This window comes from Bufo gargarizans, chromosome 8, assembly GCF_014858855.1.
Source record: "Bufo gargarizans isolate SCDJY-AF-19 chromosome 8, ASM1485885v1, whole genome shotgun sequence".
In the NCBI taxonomy this organism is placed as follows: Eukaryota; Metazoa; Chordata; class Amphibia; order Anura; family Bufonidae; genus Bufo; species Bufo gargarizans.
This window is the reverse complement of record NC_058087.1, coordinates 149,694,436-149,715,156: the sequence shown is the minus strand read 5'-3', so window position 1 is coordinate 149,715,156 and position 20,721 is coordinate 149,694,436. Positions and strand designations below refer to the sequence as shown.

At 43.6% G+C, this 20,721-nt stretch overlaps 1 protein-coding gene across 2 annotated transcripts in view; it reads left to right on the top strand.

Annotated features, from left to right (window-relative positions):
* PARN (poly(A)-specific ribonuclease) overlaps positions 1-20,721 on the top strand; it is a 116,389-nt gene that overhangs the window by 55,364 nt on the left and 40,304 nt on the right. For both annotated transcript variants that reach the window (XM_044303387.1, XM_044303386.1), the window contains exons 20-21: positions 1,369-1,455; positions 11,703-11,777. In XM_044303387.1, the coding sequence (XP_044159322.1) occupies positions 1,369-1,455; positions 11,703-11,777 (162 nt within the window). The remainder of the gene's footprint in view (positions 1-1,368; positions 1,456-11,702; positions 11,778-20,721) is intronic.

Sequence of the window (20,721 nt, the reverse complement as noted above, 5' to 3'; positions counted from 1 at the left end):
GGGTAACGGAAAACCGGGTTTAAATAAAGGCTCTGACGTTGGTGTAAACTGTATGTGTTGGAAATGCTTTTGCGCTGTATATTTATTCCCAGTAACTTTTTACAATAGAAGCTGGTCTTTGGAGGGACCCTATTAAGTGTGTTCGGATTCCTTTGTACAAACTGCACTATTAGTACATTAAGTCCTAAGAGGAAAATTTTTTGGTAATAAAACAAATGTCATGATTTGTCTATTGTCCCCTGTTTGAACGAAGCGTCAGTCATGCCTACGCACTGGTGCTCCATTCAAATTGTATTGGACTGGAAAAGATGGCCAAGTGCTGTATGTGTCCTGCTGGTGGAGCGCCGCACCCTTCTCTTTTCCCAGACAGTGACGCACCTGGCCGTGTAGGGAACTAAAGACGGCCATGCTGTGGTGGCTGGCAGCACTGTGCAGGGGAAGGACCATGAAGAAGTTGTATCATTCTCGGGATCGGCAGAGGTCCCAGTGCCATCACTGTATGACAAAAAAAATCTTTAAAGGGAACCTGTCATCAGATCAGCGCCATATAACACATTTTTTTTAAATCTGCTCTCATCATACAGTTCCCATCACTAATATTTTTTTTCTAATCATAGCCAATTTAAATAGATCGGCTTCATAAAATGTACCGAGCTGCGGGACCTGGAGTGGCTCCGTGTGATCGCCAAGTCACGGAGCTGCTGCTGTAAACCTGCCCGTCCGACTGTGACTGACATGCCTCCAGCGGTGGCCATGCACAAGATTTGGCCAAGCTGGAGGCATGTCAATCAGAGCTGGGTGGAAGGCCTTACAAGCAGCAGCTCTGTGACTTGGCCATCGCGCGGAGCCGCCCCGTTCGGGCATGTCTGTTACATTTTATGAAGCTGATTTTCTTCGAAATGGCTGATAAGAAAAAAGACGTGATGAGAACTGTATGATGACGGCAGCTTTACCCATGTAATTAGTTACTTAGCGCCGATCTGTTGACAGATTCCCTTTTAAAGGTTGTCCTAATTGTAGAAGTCTGCTGGAAATCTGTCCCTTGTTCAAATTTGGTGGACTTTTTGTGTTTGTTTGCTTGTCCTCTAAAGGGGGTCGTCCAAGTTGTTTGATTATAGATTTAACCTGCCGGTGGAATCCCGTATACCGCTGCAGCAAATCGCTCGCCTCAGCGCTGTATGGTGCCCGCCTGCTGAGGCCAGGGATTGTATACGGGACGTCATGGCTGCAGAGAGCAGAGGCACTAATCACACAGGGCTCTGCAGGCTTCAGCAGGTTAAATCAAACGACTTGGGCAACCCCTTTAACATTAGACCTACAGTGGAACTCTATAATGGAAGCTGAATATATGTGTCTTTTGTATTTTAGTGCTCCCCACGCGCGATAATGTCCTCCATGTGACATTTCCTAAAGAATGGAAAGCCAGTGACCTTTATCAGCTGTTCAGTGCCTTTGGTAAGACTTGTTCACTTCCATAGACCTGACATTTTTATGTCTTGCCTCGTTCATGGCTGAGATTACTGCTCGAGTGAAATAGATTTGTAAGCTGCTCCATGGAACGATTGCTTTGTGGAGGTCTTTGGTCTGATGGTGTTTTTCAGTCTCCCTCCTACTTTTATATGTTGCAGAGATGGCAATTTAGCTCATTCTAAACGGCATCTTTGTTTTGCGCACATCCTCTGTAATATTCCGAATTTTATCTCATTTTATTGTGCTCATATAGCAGTGCAGTATTGCACCTGCCTACGTGTCTGTTCTAGTTTAAAAGGGTTTAAGATGCCATAGTCGCCCCCGCGGTCCCCCAGTGCTGCCTTTTCTGATGCTTGTCGGTCTATTGGACAGCTCCATCAGTTATAGATTGCTCCTGCTAAATCTCCCCACTTGGCAGAGAAATCTCATCACACAAGAGATTACCGAACTATACAATTTTTCCAATATATTCTCCTTTATAGTTTTTAATATTTCTGCTTGCTTTCATAAACCTTCATTCCTTTTTAAGAAAAAGCATAAATGGTAACTCCCCAGTACTCAATTTACTCCTGTAACGGCCATTAGACGACTGTTTAGATGACTATTATTGCTCCATTGTGATCTTTTGGGCTCATCTGTTTACACATCACTCGATCCAGCCCCGCTTTAGCATTACCTATATGGCACCTTCCTGCTGCCAATGAACACATTTATCCTCTATCCTGTGGATGGGGAATAAACTACCTTGAATGGCATCTGTCAGCAGATTTGTCCCTATGACACTGGCTGACCTGTTACATGTGCACTTGGTAGCTGAAGGCATCTGTGTTGGTCCCTATGTTCATATGTGCCCGCATTGCTGAGAAAAATTATGTTTTAATATAAGTAAGTGAGCCTCTAGGAGCAATGGGGGCATTGCTGTTACACCTAGAGGCTACGCTCTCTCCGCAACTGTTGCGTCCTCTGCACTTTGACAGGGCCAGGTGTGATGACGTTTTCACTGCCTGCTTCTGTCAATCAAAATGGAGAGGGTGCGGCAGTTGCAGAGAGAGCGGAGCCTCTAGGTGTAATGGTAACGCCCCGATTGCTCCTAGAGGCTCATTTGCATGTATAAAAACATCATTTTTCTCAGCAATGCGGGCAAATATGAACATGGGATCAACACGGATGCCTTCAGCTGCCAAGTGCACATGTAGCAGGTCAGCCAGTGTCATAGGGACAAATCTGCCAACAGATGTCCTTTAATGGGACAGCTTTTTAAATGGATGCGTGTTCACCTGTCTTGCCTGGTAAGGTGTAAAATGCAGGATAAGAATGAATAGACAGATGGCCATACAAGCGTGCAGTTCTCTCCATTCACTCCTATGGGAGTTATAGATGCTGCCGTACACACCCCTTTCTGATCATTAGGGGTCCGTCACCTATCGGATATTTGGTGGCAATACCCCTTTAATTATAAATGCATTCTGAATATCTACTTTTCCCCTATATGAACTAGCCAACATTACAGCACTATATACCATACGGCCATTACATATTAGAAACTGCTATAGGAGCGGAGAACATGCTGGTACTTGGGCAGAAATGAATGTTCCTATCTGCTGGGAACATCTTAGGCCTGTGAATCTCCATATATTCAGAGTTTTTTTTTTCTGGTGGAAAATTCTAAGAAATCAATATAAATGTGCAATAAATAAAAAAAAGCTGGCTGCAGCTGGAGCCCGTATTATAGTTAGCTATTGCATTGCTTATTTCATCTCCTCTTCTGGAATATAGGATTTCTAGAAGAAGTTGGCTCATGCATGAACCTGTGCAACCTAATCTTTACGTCTGACATATTTTCTTCTGATTACATTAGCCGTCTGACAGTCTCCATTTACTGTTATATTCCACAGCGATGTAAGGAAGGGCTTGGGGGCCTGTACTGAGGGTCTGTATGAATATGAGGGACAGTTTTATTTTATTAGGCTTTTAATTTTAAATCTTAATATCAATTGGTTTTAGGATTACGACAACCTCCTGTAACGAGCTCAAACAAGATAGGAATGTGTAAAGCACTTTAACCCCTTAACACATAATTCCGTACATGTACAGCATTATGCTCCCGCATTTGTATGGAGTGGGCTGCTGTGGTGAGCATACTCCATATGCAGCGGGTGCCGACTGTCATACAGTAGGCACCCGGCCGCAATGATGGGGAACGGCAATCCTGCCAAACCCCATCATTTAACCCTTCAGATGCCGCGCCCAACGCTGATTGCGGCATCTGTGGAGTTAGGCAAAGGGATGCAGCTCCCTCTGCCTTCCAATCAAAGCCCCCACAGTTTAATTGCGGGGCTCCGATCAGTTACCATTGCAGGCTGGACGCTGCCGAAGCCTTCCAGGCCTGCCAGAGTAAGCTCCCTGCTGAACTATGCGCGAGACAGTGTCAAAATCCTATTCACCCTAATGGATCTCTATTAGAGTGAATAGGACAAGGGATCAATTGGCTAATTGTTATTAAATAAAAAGTTTAAAAAAAAGTAATATTTTGGCGTTAAATTATTTTTATTCACCCCTCCTTTACACTTTTACATATAAAAGTATCTTAACAATAAAAAAAAACATTGGGTATCGCCACGTCCGAAAATGCCTGAACTATTAAAATTATTTAACATTTTCTGTGCAGATTTTGAAATGTGTGATTTGCCATTTTATTTTTTTAGTAATCTTGTCCCCCCCCAAAAAAAAATTAATAACAGTGATCAAAAAGTTGTACATACCACAAAAATAGTACCAATATTGGTACTATTTATTGGTACCAATAAAAAAATGTTTTTGCTACGCTAAAAACAACCCTATCAACCAAAATATTAAAGAGTTATGGCTGTCAGAATATGGCAATGCAAAGAAAATTATGATTTGTATTGAATTGTGAATTATTATTGTGAAAATGCATCTTGTCCTACAAAAATTTAAGCCCTCCTACGGCTATGTGAAGAGAAAAATAAAAAAAAAGTTATGGCTATTGGGACGTGAGGAGTAAAAATAAAAAAATGATATTGGCCCAGTCTTTAAGGGGGTAAGGAGTTCATTCACACAATTTCATATAGGAGAATGTGAATGTGTCTGCACCCCAGTCCTCTAATGGGGATTTAATCACCCTAGACTCCACTTTGACAGGTCGGAAGCATTTAGGGCTGTTTCACACGAGCGAGTTTATTTCGGGAATCGCGCTCCTGCAAGTCCAGAGCGGAGGATCACACTCGGAGCGTGATTCCTGCAATAGACTCGCTAACTGCCCTTAGAATTTTTACCTGCTAAATGAATGAAAGACCTCATATAGTACACGACCATCTCTAACAAAGCTAGAACCAGCCCTGTACCTCACATGGACTCAGAGCCCCCCCTTTATTCATTACTTTTACTTATTTTTCTTCAAGCTGGCAGCTCAGAGGATGTGTCCTTTCTGCTGCAACTTTCTCCTGGTAAGGCCTCATTAAAGTCTATGGTCTTTTCACATGTCCTCAAAATTAGTGGCCATATAAACAGAAGGGAGCCCATCTAACAAGCGTTATAAACAGCTACAAGGGCCATTCAGGACCTGACCAGCATGATCACTCTGGGAGCACAAGTCCTACAGCATCCAGTGAGTTACGAGTGTCCCCGCAAGTGACTTTGGTAATTCTCTCCCCCCCCCCGGCACTGTATTAGGGGACGTTCACACCAACATTAAAAATACTGGGCTACACTAAGGGCCTTCTAAATACTTGGTGGCACTAAGTAGGGTCTTTATACATGGGTACATTAAAGGGGTTATCCCATCTTAGACAATGGGGGCATATCGCTAGGATATGCCCCCATTGTCTGATAGGTGCGGGTCCCACCGCTGGGACCCGCACCTACAAGGAGAACGAAGTGGAGGAGGGCGCACTGCTCGGCTCGGCTATTTCCGTCGGCCCCATAGAAATGAATGGGAGCGTTGGCCGTGCATGCGCAGTGCGCTCCCATTCACTTCAATGGGAGAGGCGGGGAGCTGTGCCTGGTGGTGGACGGACCCTGGGAAACCCGGGGTCCTCCAGCCACAACTCTCCCCGGCTCCGTTCTCGTTGTAGGTGCGGGTCCCAGAGGTGGGACCCGCACCTATCAGACAATGGGGGCATATCCTAGCGATATGCCCCCATTGTCTAACATGGGATAACTCCTTTAACAATGACCTTATATACAGTGTATATAAAAAGTCTACACACCCCTGTTAAAATGTCAGGTTTCTGTGATGTAAAAAAATGAGACAAAGATAAATCATTTCAGGACTTTTTCCACCTTTTAATGTGACCTATAAACTGTACAACTCAATTGAAAAACAAACTGAAATCTTTGAGGTAGAGGGAAGAAAAAAATATAAAAATAAAATATATAATTGCATAAGTGTGCACACCCTTAAACTAATACTTTGTTGAGGCACCTTTTGATTTTATTACAGCACTCTGTCTTTTTGGGGTATGAGTGGATCAGCATGGCACATTTTGACTTTCCAAGATTTGCTCACCCTTTGCAAAAACACTCCAAATCTGTCAGATTGCGAGGGCATCTCCTGTGCACAGCCCTCTTCAGATCACCCCACAGATTTTCAATTGGATTCAGGTCTGCGCCGTTCCAAAACTTAAATCTTCTTCTGGTGAAGCCATTCCTTTGTTGATTTGGATTTATGCTTTGGGTCGTTGTCATGCTGAAAGATGAAGTTCCTCTACATGTTCAGCTTTCTAGCAGAAGCCTGAAAGTTTTGTGCCAATATTGACTGGTATTTGGAACTGTTCATAATTCCCTCTAGCTTAACTAAGGCCCCAGTTCCAGCTGAAGAAAAACAGCCCCTTGGCATGATGCTGCCACCACCATGCTTCACTGAGGGTATGGTGTTCTTTTGGTGATGTGCAGTGTTTTTGCGCCAAACATATCTTTTGGAATTATGGCCAAAAAGTTCAACCTTGGTTTCATCAGACCGTAACACCTTTCCCTACATGCTTTTGGGAGACTTCAGATGTGTTTTTGCAAAATGTAGCCTGGCTTGGATATTTTTCTTCGTAAGAAAAGGCTTTCATCTTGCCACTCTACCCCATAGCCCAGACATATGAAGAACACGGGAGATTGTTGTCACATGTACCCCACAGCCAGTACTTGCCAGATATTCCTGCAGCTTTCTGCAGGGACGTCCAGTTCTTGGTAATGTCACTGTTGTGTCATATTTTCTCCACTTGATGATGACTGTCTTCACTGTGTTCCATGGTATATCTAATGCCTTGGAAATTCTTTTATACTCTTCTCCTGACTAATACCTTTTAACAATGAGATCCCTCTGATGCTTTGGAAGCTCTCTGTGGACCATGGCTTTTGCTGTGGGATTCGACTAAGAAAATTTCAGGAAAGACCAACTAGAGCAGCTGAACTTTATTTGGGGTTAATCAGAGGCACTTTAAATAATGCCCGGTGTATGCTGACTCCTATTTACCATGATTGTGAATGTGATTGCTTAATTCTGAACACGGCCACATCCCCAGTTAGAAGAGGGTGTGCACACTTATGCCATCACTTTATTTTAGTTATTTTAGTTTTCTTCCCTCCACCTAAAAGATTTTAGTTTGTTTTTCAATTGAGTTGTACAGTTTATAGGTCCCTTTAAAAGGTGGAAAAAGTTCTGAAATGATTTCTTCGTCATTTTTTTACAGCGCAAAAACCTGACATTTTAACAGGGGTGTGTAGACTTTTTATATCCACTGTATATACTGAGTTGGCACTAAGGGCTTTATATATACTGGGGTACATGAAGATCCTTATGTATACTGAAGGCTTTAACGGGAACCTGTCACCTCAAAAACGCATACAAAACTGCCAGCATTACCTCATAGTAGCCCCCAGTCTGTTCATAATCATTTGTTTGATCCGGTAGTTTGATGCTCAAAAGCTTAAAAAAACACGTTATTTTAAGCGCCATCAGCGATATCTTGCCCGTCAGCTTCAAGTCAAGGGGGCAGCGGCTTCCTTGCGTCAAGTCACATGGAATTAAATTAAAATAACATTTAATGGTGGTACAACCCCTTTACACAGTCCAAAAGAGTAGGCATAAACCCTTTCAGGCTATTTAACTATCCAAACATCAGATTGGTCTATGGCAGTGCAGCGATTCTGTATTTAAGAGGTTATTCCACAATTGATGTAAAAAAGGAAAATCGGACATCACATTGTATCTTTCTAACAAAGCTAGAACCAGCCCTGCACCACATATGGGTCCAGAGATCTCCACATTCACTGCTCCAATTGTTCTGCTAGATTATCTTCAGCCTGGCAGGTCAGGGGGCATGTCCTTTCTGCTGCAGCTCTCTCCGTGTAACTGTCATAGCTTCTAACAGAACATATGGCTGGTGGCAGTTGTAGATTTAAACTGAGCACGTTCGACCAGCTCAGTGAGATGGACAAAAAAAATAAGGAAAAGATCAAGCAGCAGGTGGCGCTGTACAGATAGTTTATTGAATAACTCAGCAGCTATACAGAATTTTTCAATTACATTCAGTTAGAAAAGTAATCAGATCCAGGTGCTCGTTTGAAAAATGTAGAGTGTTTCGTGACACAACCCCTTTAAAAGTGCAGACTAAGAACAGGGTCCCTTGTTCTGACAGTGGCCTAAAAAGCTGGAGAATAACATGAAAAATTAGGGTCCATGGCCTGCAGAACAGACCCACAGCAAAAAGCACAATTTATTGTAGTTTGCTGCAATTTTCAGAAGAGAGCAAAGTATTTAAGCAAACTGCGATGGACCGGAACACGTGCCTGCTTTTTCGTGGCTCCGTGTAACCAGAAATGAGCTAATCAGTGGGTCCGTTATTATGACTTTGCCACCTGGACTGAAGCCGACAGATCTGTAATCCATCTCCTTCCAGCAGGACTGAGGGAGACGGCTGTGGAGGATAAAAGGGCTTAGTCTGGTTCACCCAAAGACTCTGATGAAAGGCCAGACAATCTGACCAGGTTCTTATGTAATGCTATAGTCTCCTTGTACTTCCAGCAATAAAGAAAAGTGTTGCAGACTATAATTGCTTAATTTTATGCTTTCTCGTGTGACTTCCAAGTATGCAACAGCTGGGACTGCCGTTCTCCGGTTTGCTCTTGGCAAACAGTGTTATCAGTTTTGGTAATTTTGTTCCCTGTGATATTCCTTACCTGCCGCTTTCCTAAAGGGCCTGATCTGTCTCAATGTTAATTACTCCTAACAAGATGTGGTATGGGCTGCAGGATTTGGGTTTCATCTAGGTTTCCAAAATCTTACTAAGAAATCGCTCGGCAGCTTCTCCTGAAGTAGGACCAGACAGACATAATCGTGGTCATTTATCAAAGATGATGTCCCCCCCCCCCCACTGGTCTTTGATACGCTGCCCAAGGTGTCCTAAATAAAGCACATCCTCCGGCACCCCTGACTAGGGTAGTTTTTTGCCAACACTTATGCCTCTTTCCAGGCACAATGCCATGCCCCAGACACTCACTAGTGGTCAAGATGGCACTTTTTTTTTAACACCTTCACTGGTTAGTAACTGACCCCCAATGTTGATTTTAGTGATACACACATTTTGTCATTTGCTGATTGCACCTTCTGTTTTGTGTTTGAAGCTTATTTTGTTGCAGAATACTCATTGTTTAGGAAGGTGTCATGCTGCGGTTTTGTGGACAATAAATTTTTTTTTTTTTTTTTTTAACCAAGCCATTTTTTTCCAGCAATATTAATAATAAAAATAATAAAAAAAATTTTTACTAGTGTTTTTCGGTGTGGCATTGGGAAAACACATTAAGAAAAGCTGCAACTAGAGCAGGCATCTCAAACTGCGGCCCTCCAGCTATTGCAAAACTACAACTCCCACAATGCCCTGCTGTAGGCTGATACCTGTAGGCTGTCCGGGCATGCTGGGAGTTGTAGTTTTGCAACAGCTGGAGGGCCGCAGTTTGAGATCCCTGAACTAGAGCATTCTGCAATTTGATTAAAAAAATTAAAAAAAAGCCAAGAAACTTTAAAATGCCACTTAAAAAAAAAAAACTGTGGCCCACATTTACTAATGCGGTCTAAAAGGGCTCTTGCACACAACCGTATGTATTTTGCGAACAGCAAAAAATATGCATGACATCTGTGTGGTATCTGTATTTAGCGGAACGGAACAGCTGACCCCTAATAGAACAGTAATGCGGTCAATTATCGGACATGTTCGTTTTTTGGGGGGGGTTTTTTGTGTGGAAAGGACATATGGAAATGAAATGCACACTTCAGTTTTTATTTTTTATTTTTTTATACAGACCAATTGAAATGAATAGTTCCGCATATGGTCCGCAAAAAAGCGCAACAGACATGGAAAGAAAATACGTTTGTGTGCATGAGCCCTAAAGCAGTGTAAAGTGTAAAACAGTTTTAAGCTGCAGCACATTTATCACAGCTGGTAATGCGTGATGAGAAATCCGGCACACCTTTGGACAGTCTAGTTCAGTGATGGTGAACCTTTTAGAGACAGAGTGCCGAAACTGTAACCCAAAACCCACTTATTTATCACAAAGTGCCAACACGGTAATTCACCCTGAATACTACAGTCCAGTATAGTGTATCTTCCATGTACTTTCTCATTTAGCTATAATAACCTGCCTACATTCAGTGCGCTGCCTGTGCTGTTCATAGTGCGCCCTGCGCTGATGAATGGCAGGAAAAGTCTAAGGCATATTGGTACACCACAGACTTATTCCAGGATTCCAGTTCAGAGAGGGTTCTGGGTGCCGCCTCTGGCACCCGTGCCATAGGTTCACCACCACTGGTCTAGTTTGTGCCATCTATTTGTTTACAAGAAAAAAAAAAAGCCTTAAAGGGGGTTGTCCGGGTTCACAGCTGAACCCGGACATCCCTCCATTTTCATCCAGGCAGCCCCCCTGACAAGGGCATCGGATCAGTTCATGCTCCGATGCTCTCCTTTTGCCCTGCGCTGAATCGTGCAGGACAGGCATTTTTTGGAGAGCCGGTGATGTACCGCGGCTCTCGATGGGGCTGCCAGGGAGCCCGGTGATGTCACCGGCACTGATGGGCGGGATTTAGCGCTGCCCTAGCCAGTAAAATGGCTAGGGCAGTGCTAAAGCCCGCCCATCAGAGCCGGTGACGTCACCAAACACACTGCCGGGCGGAAGTTTCTGCCCGGCAGTGTGTTATTGAAAACAAAATGGACCTTACTCTGCACAGCATTATAGGGCAGGGCAAGGGAACCCATCGGAGCACGAGCTGCTCCTATGCGAGCCTCGGGGGCTGCCTGGGTGAACATAAGGGTATGTCCGGGTTCAGCTCTGAACCCAGACAACCCCTTTCCATATTAGCGCTATTTTATTTTTTATGGTGCTCACTAAGCCATGCTCCTTCCTTCAAGGGCACCCCCTCTTTTCTCTCGAAGCTCACCCTCTTGTCAGACATGTCGTAGTGCAAAGCACACACAATTTTTGAAAAAAATATTCTGCACAAATTTCTTCATAATTCTGCCCCATTTTGATTAGTAAATCTGCCCCAGTATTTACAGGGTGTCTTATAATTTGCTACTGGTCACCATATAACATCTGGACATGGTGGTTGGGTTCAGGCATTCTCTCCTACGTTCAGGCAATATATGGCGGCACAGTAGGAAGCCATTGGTCTGTGGGGGCCACCACATGTCACCTAGAGTCTCGTATAAAGTCTCATTTATCAAAACTGTTAAACGGCTGCAACCAGAGTGGTTAGAGTGTTTTGATTAACTGAAGCCCAGTGTGAGTTGTCAAGACAGGTCCTGTATATATGGCTGTTGGACATCGGGCCCCCCCTGTCGGTGCCCTCCCACATCTCATGTATGAGTTGTTCCTATACTGGCAGATTCAAGCAGTCTTGCATTACAAGAATCATCGAGATGGATGGCGGCTGCTGCAAGGGAAATGCCTGGCTGGCAACTGCTTACCCTGACACAATCAGCTGAGCACCCCCAGGAGCTACATTCTGGAAGGTGTTGTCGCTCATAAGACAATCCCTTTAAGGTTACTGGGGAGACTTCTCAAAACTGGTGCAAAGGTACCTTTGCCAACTGCAAACCAGTCGGATCAAAAGGGCCTCTGAAACAGGACATTTGGAAGGTGATTGGTTTTATTACATGCCTGAAGTCCGTTCTTGAAGACCATTTTCTTTTTGTTGATGGATTTTAACTCTTCTTATTGTCGTCTAGGTAAAATCCTGGTCTCTTGGATTGATGATACTTCAGCCTTCGTAACACTGACACAGACAGATCAAGTGCAAATCGGTAAGAAATAATGTTCTTGTCCATGTTATTATAGGGCTAGGTTCATGGCACATGTTTGCCCTACTTATAACTTTTATGTTGAGAAAATAAAAAGATGCGAGAGCGCAGTACGCTTTTGTAGTCTGGCAAAAAGAAAAATTCACTTTTCTCACCATGGAACTATATGGCGATGGATGCCTCTGTTTGGTATACATTTTGTATGCATTCAGTGTAAGACAAAAACAGGATGATAATCCAGCCTAACGTGTAGTAGTCTGAGCATGTAATCGAAGAATTATACCGACTGCTGATGGCTGTGTATGTATGACTTTCAGGCACGGCACTCTGAGAACTGTAGTTAAAAAGCCCCCCAAAAAATCTAGCTGCTGTCGATCACGGTCTATAGTGGTTTTGTGCCATATACATTGACCTCAGCACCGCAGACAGTGATTGATTGCAGCAGTTACTAGTTGATGTCACCTGTCATCATATAGAGACCGGTGGGTGATTGGGGATTTATAAGGGGGGTGTGTATATTTATTTTGTTTCCTTCTCTATAAGCAATTACCAAAATTTTATTTGGTTTTGGCTTTTTTTTTTTCCTTAGATCTCAACAATGGGAATATGTCACCATGATTTTGGATTTATTTTTTTTTTTATTTTTTTCTGCTGCAGTTATACATGAGTAGTACTGCAGATAAGGCTACATTCACATCTCTGGTGAATATTTCTGGCAGGCTTCTGGCATTGCCGGATTCAACAGATCGCCGCTATATCCGTATTGAATATAATGGGATCTGGTGGTGACCCGTCCGCTTTCCGGCATAAAATGCCCGGTTTTGGCCCGACAAATGCAGCTGCACGCGGCAGTTTTTGTCCAGCTGACAATCTGCATTTATGCCGGATCATCTCTAACGGAGAGGTAAATGCAGCCTAAGGAGTCCAGATCTGTATTTTTATATTTTCCTATTATCACCATTCCCCCGCTGTCGGCGCTCAAATTGAGAAAAAAATTCATACACAATGGGGATCATTTATCAAAGGCTGGCGTTTTATGCCAGTCTTTCATAGCCCCTGCACTGCCCTAGGAAACGGCTAATGTATGATGAGGAGCAGACCTAGTCATAAACTAGGCGCTCCTCCGGCAGTCTGCATCTGGAGTGGAAGCTATGCCAGCCCCTGACTGGAGTCGTTTTCACTGCTTTTTACTCCTTTTTTCATCTGCCGCAGCCAAGTGGTGAGAACAGTGTAAAAATACCCCTGTGCAACGAAATTCTTTTGGGTGTTTAGAAAGGGTCTTGCGACTTTTATAACACCAAAAAATGGTGTGGAAGACTTTGCAAATGAGCCCCACTGTGTGTTAATTGCTCTGTATAGGGGTCTACCAGATTTTTCCTCTTTTTTTATTTTTTTTCATTTTATTTTTTTACCTGGTCTGCTCACGGATAATCAAAAGTAATTTTAGCTATAATGGAGAGGACTCCTTTGTGTATGGATAGCAGACCTGACCATGTGTTTCAGCGCAGCTTTAAACGCTGACAGTGAGGAAACGGCAACAGTGGGAAAATAAAATGGTCTGAACTCCATATCTGCAGTACCACTCGTGTATTACTGCAGATAATAGTCCAGTCTTGTGGTGACAGATTCCCTTTAAGAGTACATTACAAAAATTGCCAAACTCTCCTAACATTTGGTATAGATTGTATTTTGTGTTGTATGGTGTATTGTGGGGATTTTGAAGCTCCTGCTTTATCCTCCCAATTGCTTGATAATGTGGCCTCTCTGGCTTGAAACGTTGCTGTCAGATGTGTGATGTCATTGGAGTCTTAGGGCTGTTTCACACCAGCGAGTCCTTTGCGGGAATCGCGCTCCATGTGTGAGTGTGATCCTCCATTCTGGACTTGCAGGAGTGCATGGCGTTATACTGATTTATAATGCTGTGCGCCTCTGCTTGACCTTACTTCGACAGATTCAGTGACAGCTTGGTCAGTATGATCCTGTATCAGAGGCGCATAGCATTATAAATCATAAGGGAAGAGCGAATAGAGTTTGAATAAAACATCTGAAGTTGATTCGCATAAAACTTCTTTCTAAGGCCTCCTGCACACGAACGTTGTGTGCATCCGTGGCCGTTGTGCCGTTTTCCGTTTTTTTTCACGGACCCATTGACTTTCAATGGGTCCGTGGAAAAATCGGAAAATGCACCGTTTGGCAGCCGCATCCGTGAGCCGTGTTTCCTGGCCGTGAAAAAAATATGACCTGTCCTATTTTTTTCACGGCCAACGGTTCACGGGCCCATTCAAGTCAATGGGTCCGTGAAAGAACACGGATGCACACAAGATTGGCATCCGTGTCCGTGATCCGTGGCCGTAGGTTAGTTTCATACAGACGGATCCGAAGATCCGTCTGCATAAAAGCTTTTTCAGAGCTTCGTGAAAACTCAGATCCGACAGTATATTCTAACACAGAAGCGTTCCCATGGTGATGGGACGCTTCTAGTTAGAATACACTACTTACCTGGCTGCTGCGATGTCTGCGTCCGGCCGGGAGCTCCTCCTACTGGTAAGTGACAGCAATGCGCCGCACAGACCTGTCACTTACCAGTAGGAGGAGCTCCCTGCCGGACACAGAGATCGCAGCAGCCAGCAGCCAGGTAAGTATGAATCTTCTACTCCGCTGCCACAGATGATCGGGGGGGGGGGCACACTGGCCCCAATGCTATTATTACAATAGAGGGAGGGAGGGGGGGGGGGGGGGTTGGGGGGGCGCGCACACTGGCCCCAATGCTATTATTACAATAGAGGGAGGGAGGGGGGGGGGGTTGGGGGGGGCGCGCACACTGGCCCCAATGCTATTATTACAATAGAGGGAGGGAGGGAGGGGGGTGCGCACACTGGCCACCAACGAGTTAACAATAGGGGAGGGGGGGCCCACTGGCCACCAATGAGTTAAAAACAGGGGGGGGGGGTCTGCCCCCTGCTGCCTGGCAGCACCTGCCAGGCAGCAGGGGACAGTCATGTACACAGTTTTTTTTGTATATTCTAACCTGAAGCGTCTCCATCACCATGGGAACGCCTCTGTTAGAATATACTGTCGGAAATGAGTTTCACGATGTAGCTCATATCCGACAGTATATTCTAACATAGAGGCGTTCCCATGGTGATGGGGACGCTACAAGTTAAAATATACCATCGGATTGGAGAAAACTCCAATCCGATGGTATAACAGAACTCCAGACTTTACATTGAAAGTCAATGGGGACGGATCCGTTTGAAATGGCACCATATTGTGTCAACATCAAACGGATCCGTCCCCATTGACTTGCATTGTAATTCAGGACGGATCCGTTTGGCTCCGCACGGCCAGGCGGACACCAAAATGACTTTTTTTTTCATGTCCGTGGATCCTCCAAAAATCAAGGAAGACCCACGGACGGAAAAACGGTCACGGATCACGGACCTACAGGACCCCGTTTTTGCGGACCGTGTAAAAAAACGTTCGTGTGCAGGAGGCCTAATACTGTACGGAGCAGGAGCTCCGTACAGTATTAGAATGTATTGCCTCCAGTGAGCTGAAGTTATTGCTTTGAAAAGTATCGCAAGACTTTGCGCAATAACTTCATAAATTTGTAATTGTACCTTGGAACCAAACCAGAGTTTAGGAAATGTTTTTTTTACAGTACAAATTAATTTATGAAGTTATTGCAATATCTTCGGCTCATCGGAGCCAATAGTCTAATAGTGTATGGAGCTCCTGCTCTGTACAGTATTAGAACAAAGTTTTATGCGAATCGACTTGGATGTTTCACTCTTTCCTAATCCTGATCATGCTGTGCACTCCTGCAAGTGCAGAACCTGGGTTCACACCCACATGGAGCTCGATTCCCGCAATGGACTCGCTCGTGTGAAACAGCACTTAAAGTTGTTGTCTCATGACAACTTATCCCTTATCTGTAGAACAGAGAACATGTCTGATGGTCCCCATATGTACTGTCTCCAGCAGCCCCATAGAGTTGAATAGAGTGACGGACATGCACTGTGCTCACCGCTGCATTCGCGCCAGTTCTCATGATAGGTGGGCACCCCAGCTGTTGAAGCCCCTCCAATCGGACACTTATCCCCTATCCTGTGGATAGGGTGTACCGTAAGTGTTTTCTGGGGGGACAGCCTTTTAATAAACATTAGCAATGTTGGGTATTTGTGTGTGACTGTATGACCTACACCCTTTTATAAGGGTGGTATTAGTGGATCTAGCAGGAAGGAGAAGTGTAAATCCTTCCTTTTTTATATTTTTCATTTCCTTCCAACCTACCCACTTTTGGCTTTGACTCAGCCAAAAAGCGCCACAAAAGCCTTACAGCTATATCTGAGTGTTCTTATTTATTACTCCTCTGGCTACTTTTGCATTTGCGTTTTTATGGATATTTGCCACAAAGACTTTTTGTGTAGCACATTCTGCTTCATTTGCTGCAGTCCTTATTGAGAGCCACAAAATATCATTTATCTTGCAATTGTCATTGATGTAAGCAACAGCGCACTTTCAGCTCACCATGTGATTGCTCTGGTAGCAGTAAGCATGTGATGGTCACAGCTCTCTCATAAGCTTGCAGCTCTTGTGATTGCCATTGAATTTTAATAAGCACGGGATTCACCTAAGTCATGAAGTGATCTGGTGTTCTGGCATCTTCTGGGCTGCATGAACTTCTCAAAAGATGGCCTTTAACCCACTACCCCCCTCCCAAGGCCATATTTATTTTCCCCACAATATGCTAGTTTTCTGAATGTCATACACAATTTATTTTTTATTTTTTCGTCTCTGCGTTGTAAAATGTAATATCGATCCTTCATGTTTCTTGCGGGTCCAAATATGTTATCCGCATACCACAGTTGTAGGATCATTTTTTTTCTTACAACTCCTATAAGTTTGTAAACCCGTATAATGGGAGTTAGGCCTGTTTTCAGACGAGTGATGGGAAACTTGTCCCTGTTCCGCATGACCGAGTTTTTAAACAGACCGCACACTGGTGGCATCCTGTGTGCGGTCAGTTTTTCCACCAGACCCATTTATTTAAACGAATGAGTGCTGCAAGGAATATGGACAAATATAGAACAAGCTGTGATTTTTCTCTGCCCTGACTAATGGTCTGTGCAGTAACATGCATATGTGAAGATGGCCGAAAGGCAGAGAAGCGAACGGGTAACATCTATCTGTTCTGATCAGTGTCCTGGTGGTTGGACAGGGTCACCTGGATGTAGAACAGAAATCCACATGGCATCCCTAGGGTGTACGTCTTTGGCCATGAATGCCATATGGTAGGTGACCAAGGGCTCTGCCAGATCAAAGCCAGGGGCTGAGTTGTTTGAATTTTTATAATTCCAGCCGGATGTCCATGCTGTTTATCAGCACACATTCACTTATTTATTTTTTATGTTCAGTGTGTTCACTTTTCCACGTTTGTCACTAGGATTTTTAGGCTTGCGGCGCCCTTTATGGGCAACCCCTTGAGCTCTAGGAGGGGTGTGTGGAGCCATCAGGTTCCTCAGCCCCCCCTATAAAACCCTTTTCAATCAAGGGGCCGGGGCGTGTGCAGAGGACAGGGGGGGTTAGAAGGCAGTGCTCAAAGGATTCAGCCCGCCTCCTGGTGCTCGAACATCTCAATTGCATATGAATAAACAGATTTATATGCAGGTAATTAACATACAGGTTATTTATGCGCCACTTATTGCAGGGTGCTGTACATATACAAAGGTGCGTGCATACATATTGTAAAACAAAAGCGTGATCTAATTGACAAACTGGTATAGAGGATGAGAGGACCCTGCCCACAGGGGCTTACAGTCTACGTTGGTTCCCATGAATCAGATCCAGTGGTGTATGGAAGCTTATTTTCATGGAGGAGCCTCTGGTTTGGCTGGTAGAAAGTAGTTTCCCCCCCCCCCTTCTTTTTGGAGTTTGATTGTACATCTGGTGTACTCCACATGGGGGCAGTGTAGATTCAGGAACCTGCTTGGCTTGGTTGCTAGGCCTTCTGATGAAAATCTTAGTGGGGGAACCAAATTTAATATTATCTCTCTGCCATTTATGGCAGTGCAATTAATCACTGAATGCTCTGAGCCTGCTCTATTAGTAGGTTTGGTTTCTACCTATTTCAGCTGCACTTAAAAATACAAAAGTTATATACAGATAGAACTATGTGCCCCCGGGATAATTACTGTTGGACATACTGCTGCCCAATTGGAGTTTTTGTAGTAATATTAAAGTGTTGCCTGTTTTTCAACTCCCTTTCCCCCTCTAACTCTGTATATCTCATATCGCTCTGATCCACGTATCTATCTACAGTATCTATTGATCTATCCCTCATAGTTGTCTGAAGTTTTTATATTAATCGCCTATTCTCTGGATAGATCATCAGATGGGCAAGGGTCCTGAGGATAGGTCATCAGTATTAAACACCCAGAAAACCCCTTTAGGGTTTACGCATTTCTGCTTTGACTGTTGGGTATGAATTAATTATAATATTACTGTTTAATGCTATATTATATACTATAATTAATATATATACATATGTATATGTTGTAGCGGTTATCGACTTATCGACACCCAATCGATACTTTTGTACTGGTATCGATTTGATACCTGGATTTGACATTTACCTATACTAGGCTGCACTACTGCGCAGCCTAGTATCAGAGAACATGGCGTGTGCTGCATGTTCTCCGCAGCAGCATAGGGGAGAAGGAGTCCCATCCTGTGCCGCTGCTGCCACCAGTGAGAAGAGAGAGGGGTGGGGGAGGGGCTGTGGTCTCTGCGCCACCAATGAAGATAAGTAACTCAAATACAAATACAGGAGGTGGTGCCTGAAGGGTTAACTGCCGCAGATCGCTGTACCCTGTCATAGAGGTCAGGTGCTGGCTATGTGATTCTGCCATCGGCACCCGTCTCCTGTATTTGTGTTAAAAGGTTACTTATCTTCATTGGGGGTGCAGTGCGCACCCTTGCCCCCCAGTACTAAAAACAGTCCCCTCACCTACTCTCATTGGTGGTGCAGTGGCAGCTTCTGATCGGAGCCCAAGCAGTGTAATCCTGGGGCTCCGATCGGTTACCATGGCAGCCAGGACTCTACTGAAGCCATGACTGCCATGGTAATCTCCCTGCTGCTGTGTACTATGCACAGAGTAGCAGGGAGATTGTGAAGTCCCATTCACACTAATAGAGCTCTATCAGGGTAAATAGGACAAGGGATTAAAAGATCCCAGGTTCTAGCCCCTAAGGGGGCTAATAGTTATTACCGGTAAATAAACTGTAAAAAAAAAAATATGAAAAAAGTAAAAAAAACTAAATGCCAAAATATTAAGTTTAAATCACCCCCTTTCCCAATGTTACATATAAAATTATATAAACGATTAACACATTACATATCACCACGCCCCAAAAAAGTGTGAACTATTAAAATATTTAAAAAAAGCTCCTATGCGGTGAACACCCTAACAGGAAAAAAATAAAAATATAAAGTGCTATTCGCCATTTTTTAGTCACCCTGTCCCCCCTAAAAATAGTATCGGACTGTTCGATTATGGGCCGAACGTTCCATAAAATGCGGAATGCATTTTTGGTGTTTTTTTCTTTTCCCGTGTGGTATTGAGTATCTCAATGCTATTTTATGGTTTCAAAGTAGAATCAAAATTTTGGTATCGCAACTAATATATAAACAACTTTTTGTCCATTTAAATTTTTTGCTTAATTTCGGCCTATACAAAATATACGGGGTAATATACATGTGTTTTTTGTGTTTTATGTTTTGCTCTGAGGCTACATGGGTGGAAGTGTGGTGCAAAAAATAACACTCAGACATGTTATGCAAGACGGAATGAATTCCTATGTTTTCTCAGATGAGAAGTGAGGACCTGTCCGTCCCCCATCCCAAAGTATTGTAAATGTATCGGTTTAGAATATTGCTTAACTTCTACATTTAAAGCAGGAGTCACCTATTCGGTAATTACTTTTAATTAGAATAGTCACTATACAAATATATATATATATATATATATATATATATATATATATATGTGTGTATGTATATATATATATTATATTATATTTTTTTCTGTTTTGTATAATGTATATCTTCAAAATGTAATCTTCTATAGGTACAGATGTAGCAGAATTTTGGCGTGCATGCCACATTTATTAAGTGTATTAAACTCGTTCCGTAAGTGGATGCAGCCTAGTGTGAAGCTGGTGTAAATTATCGCATTGCGTGCCAAAATTTGCGCCATCATTTTTGCGCAAAATTCTGCCTCGATGCAAGCCAACTAATAGGTGGTATAAAACTGACTGTAATGCGCCAAATGTATCAGCCACAGTGAGAAAGCTGTCTAAAGGTGGCCCTACACATTAGGTAGAAGTTGGCCGAGGGCTGATCAAACATACATCTGGTGGACCACCGTTCTGCAGACATGGCCATAACCTTTTGGTCCATTACAGTAGTCCAAACTGGCCACGTGTGTTCAGGTACATCAGGGGATGGACGGCAGATCTTTTTGTAACCTTCTTTCAATTAAAGATTTTTCATCCATCTTTTTTTCCGGAGATTTCTATTTAGGTGCACGGATTGCCTGAGGTTGCACCTAATTTATGGCCAGGCCTGTTCCTCGTCATAAATGTGATGCGTCCGCCGTCAGTGCAGGGGAAATCAAGACCGCCGCAGAAGGCGCCTGTCTTGATAAATCTCCCCCACGAGTCTGTACACGTTGTGAATCTCAGGATTAGTCGAAGCAAACTTTTAACACGTTCGTCCGCATTTTTTATTTGTGTCTGTTTAAAACTCGCTGCGACTGTGTATTTACTGTGATAAATGTTGACATTTGCCGCATCTGTAGCATGTAGTGAACTTGGTTAGTGGCAGAATCCTCTTGAATCCTGTGCATTTTTCACTCTTTTTAAATGGAAATTCAAAAGCAATGCT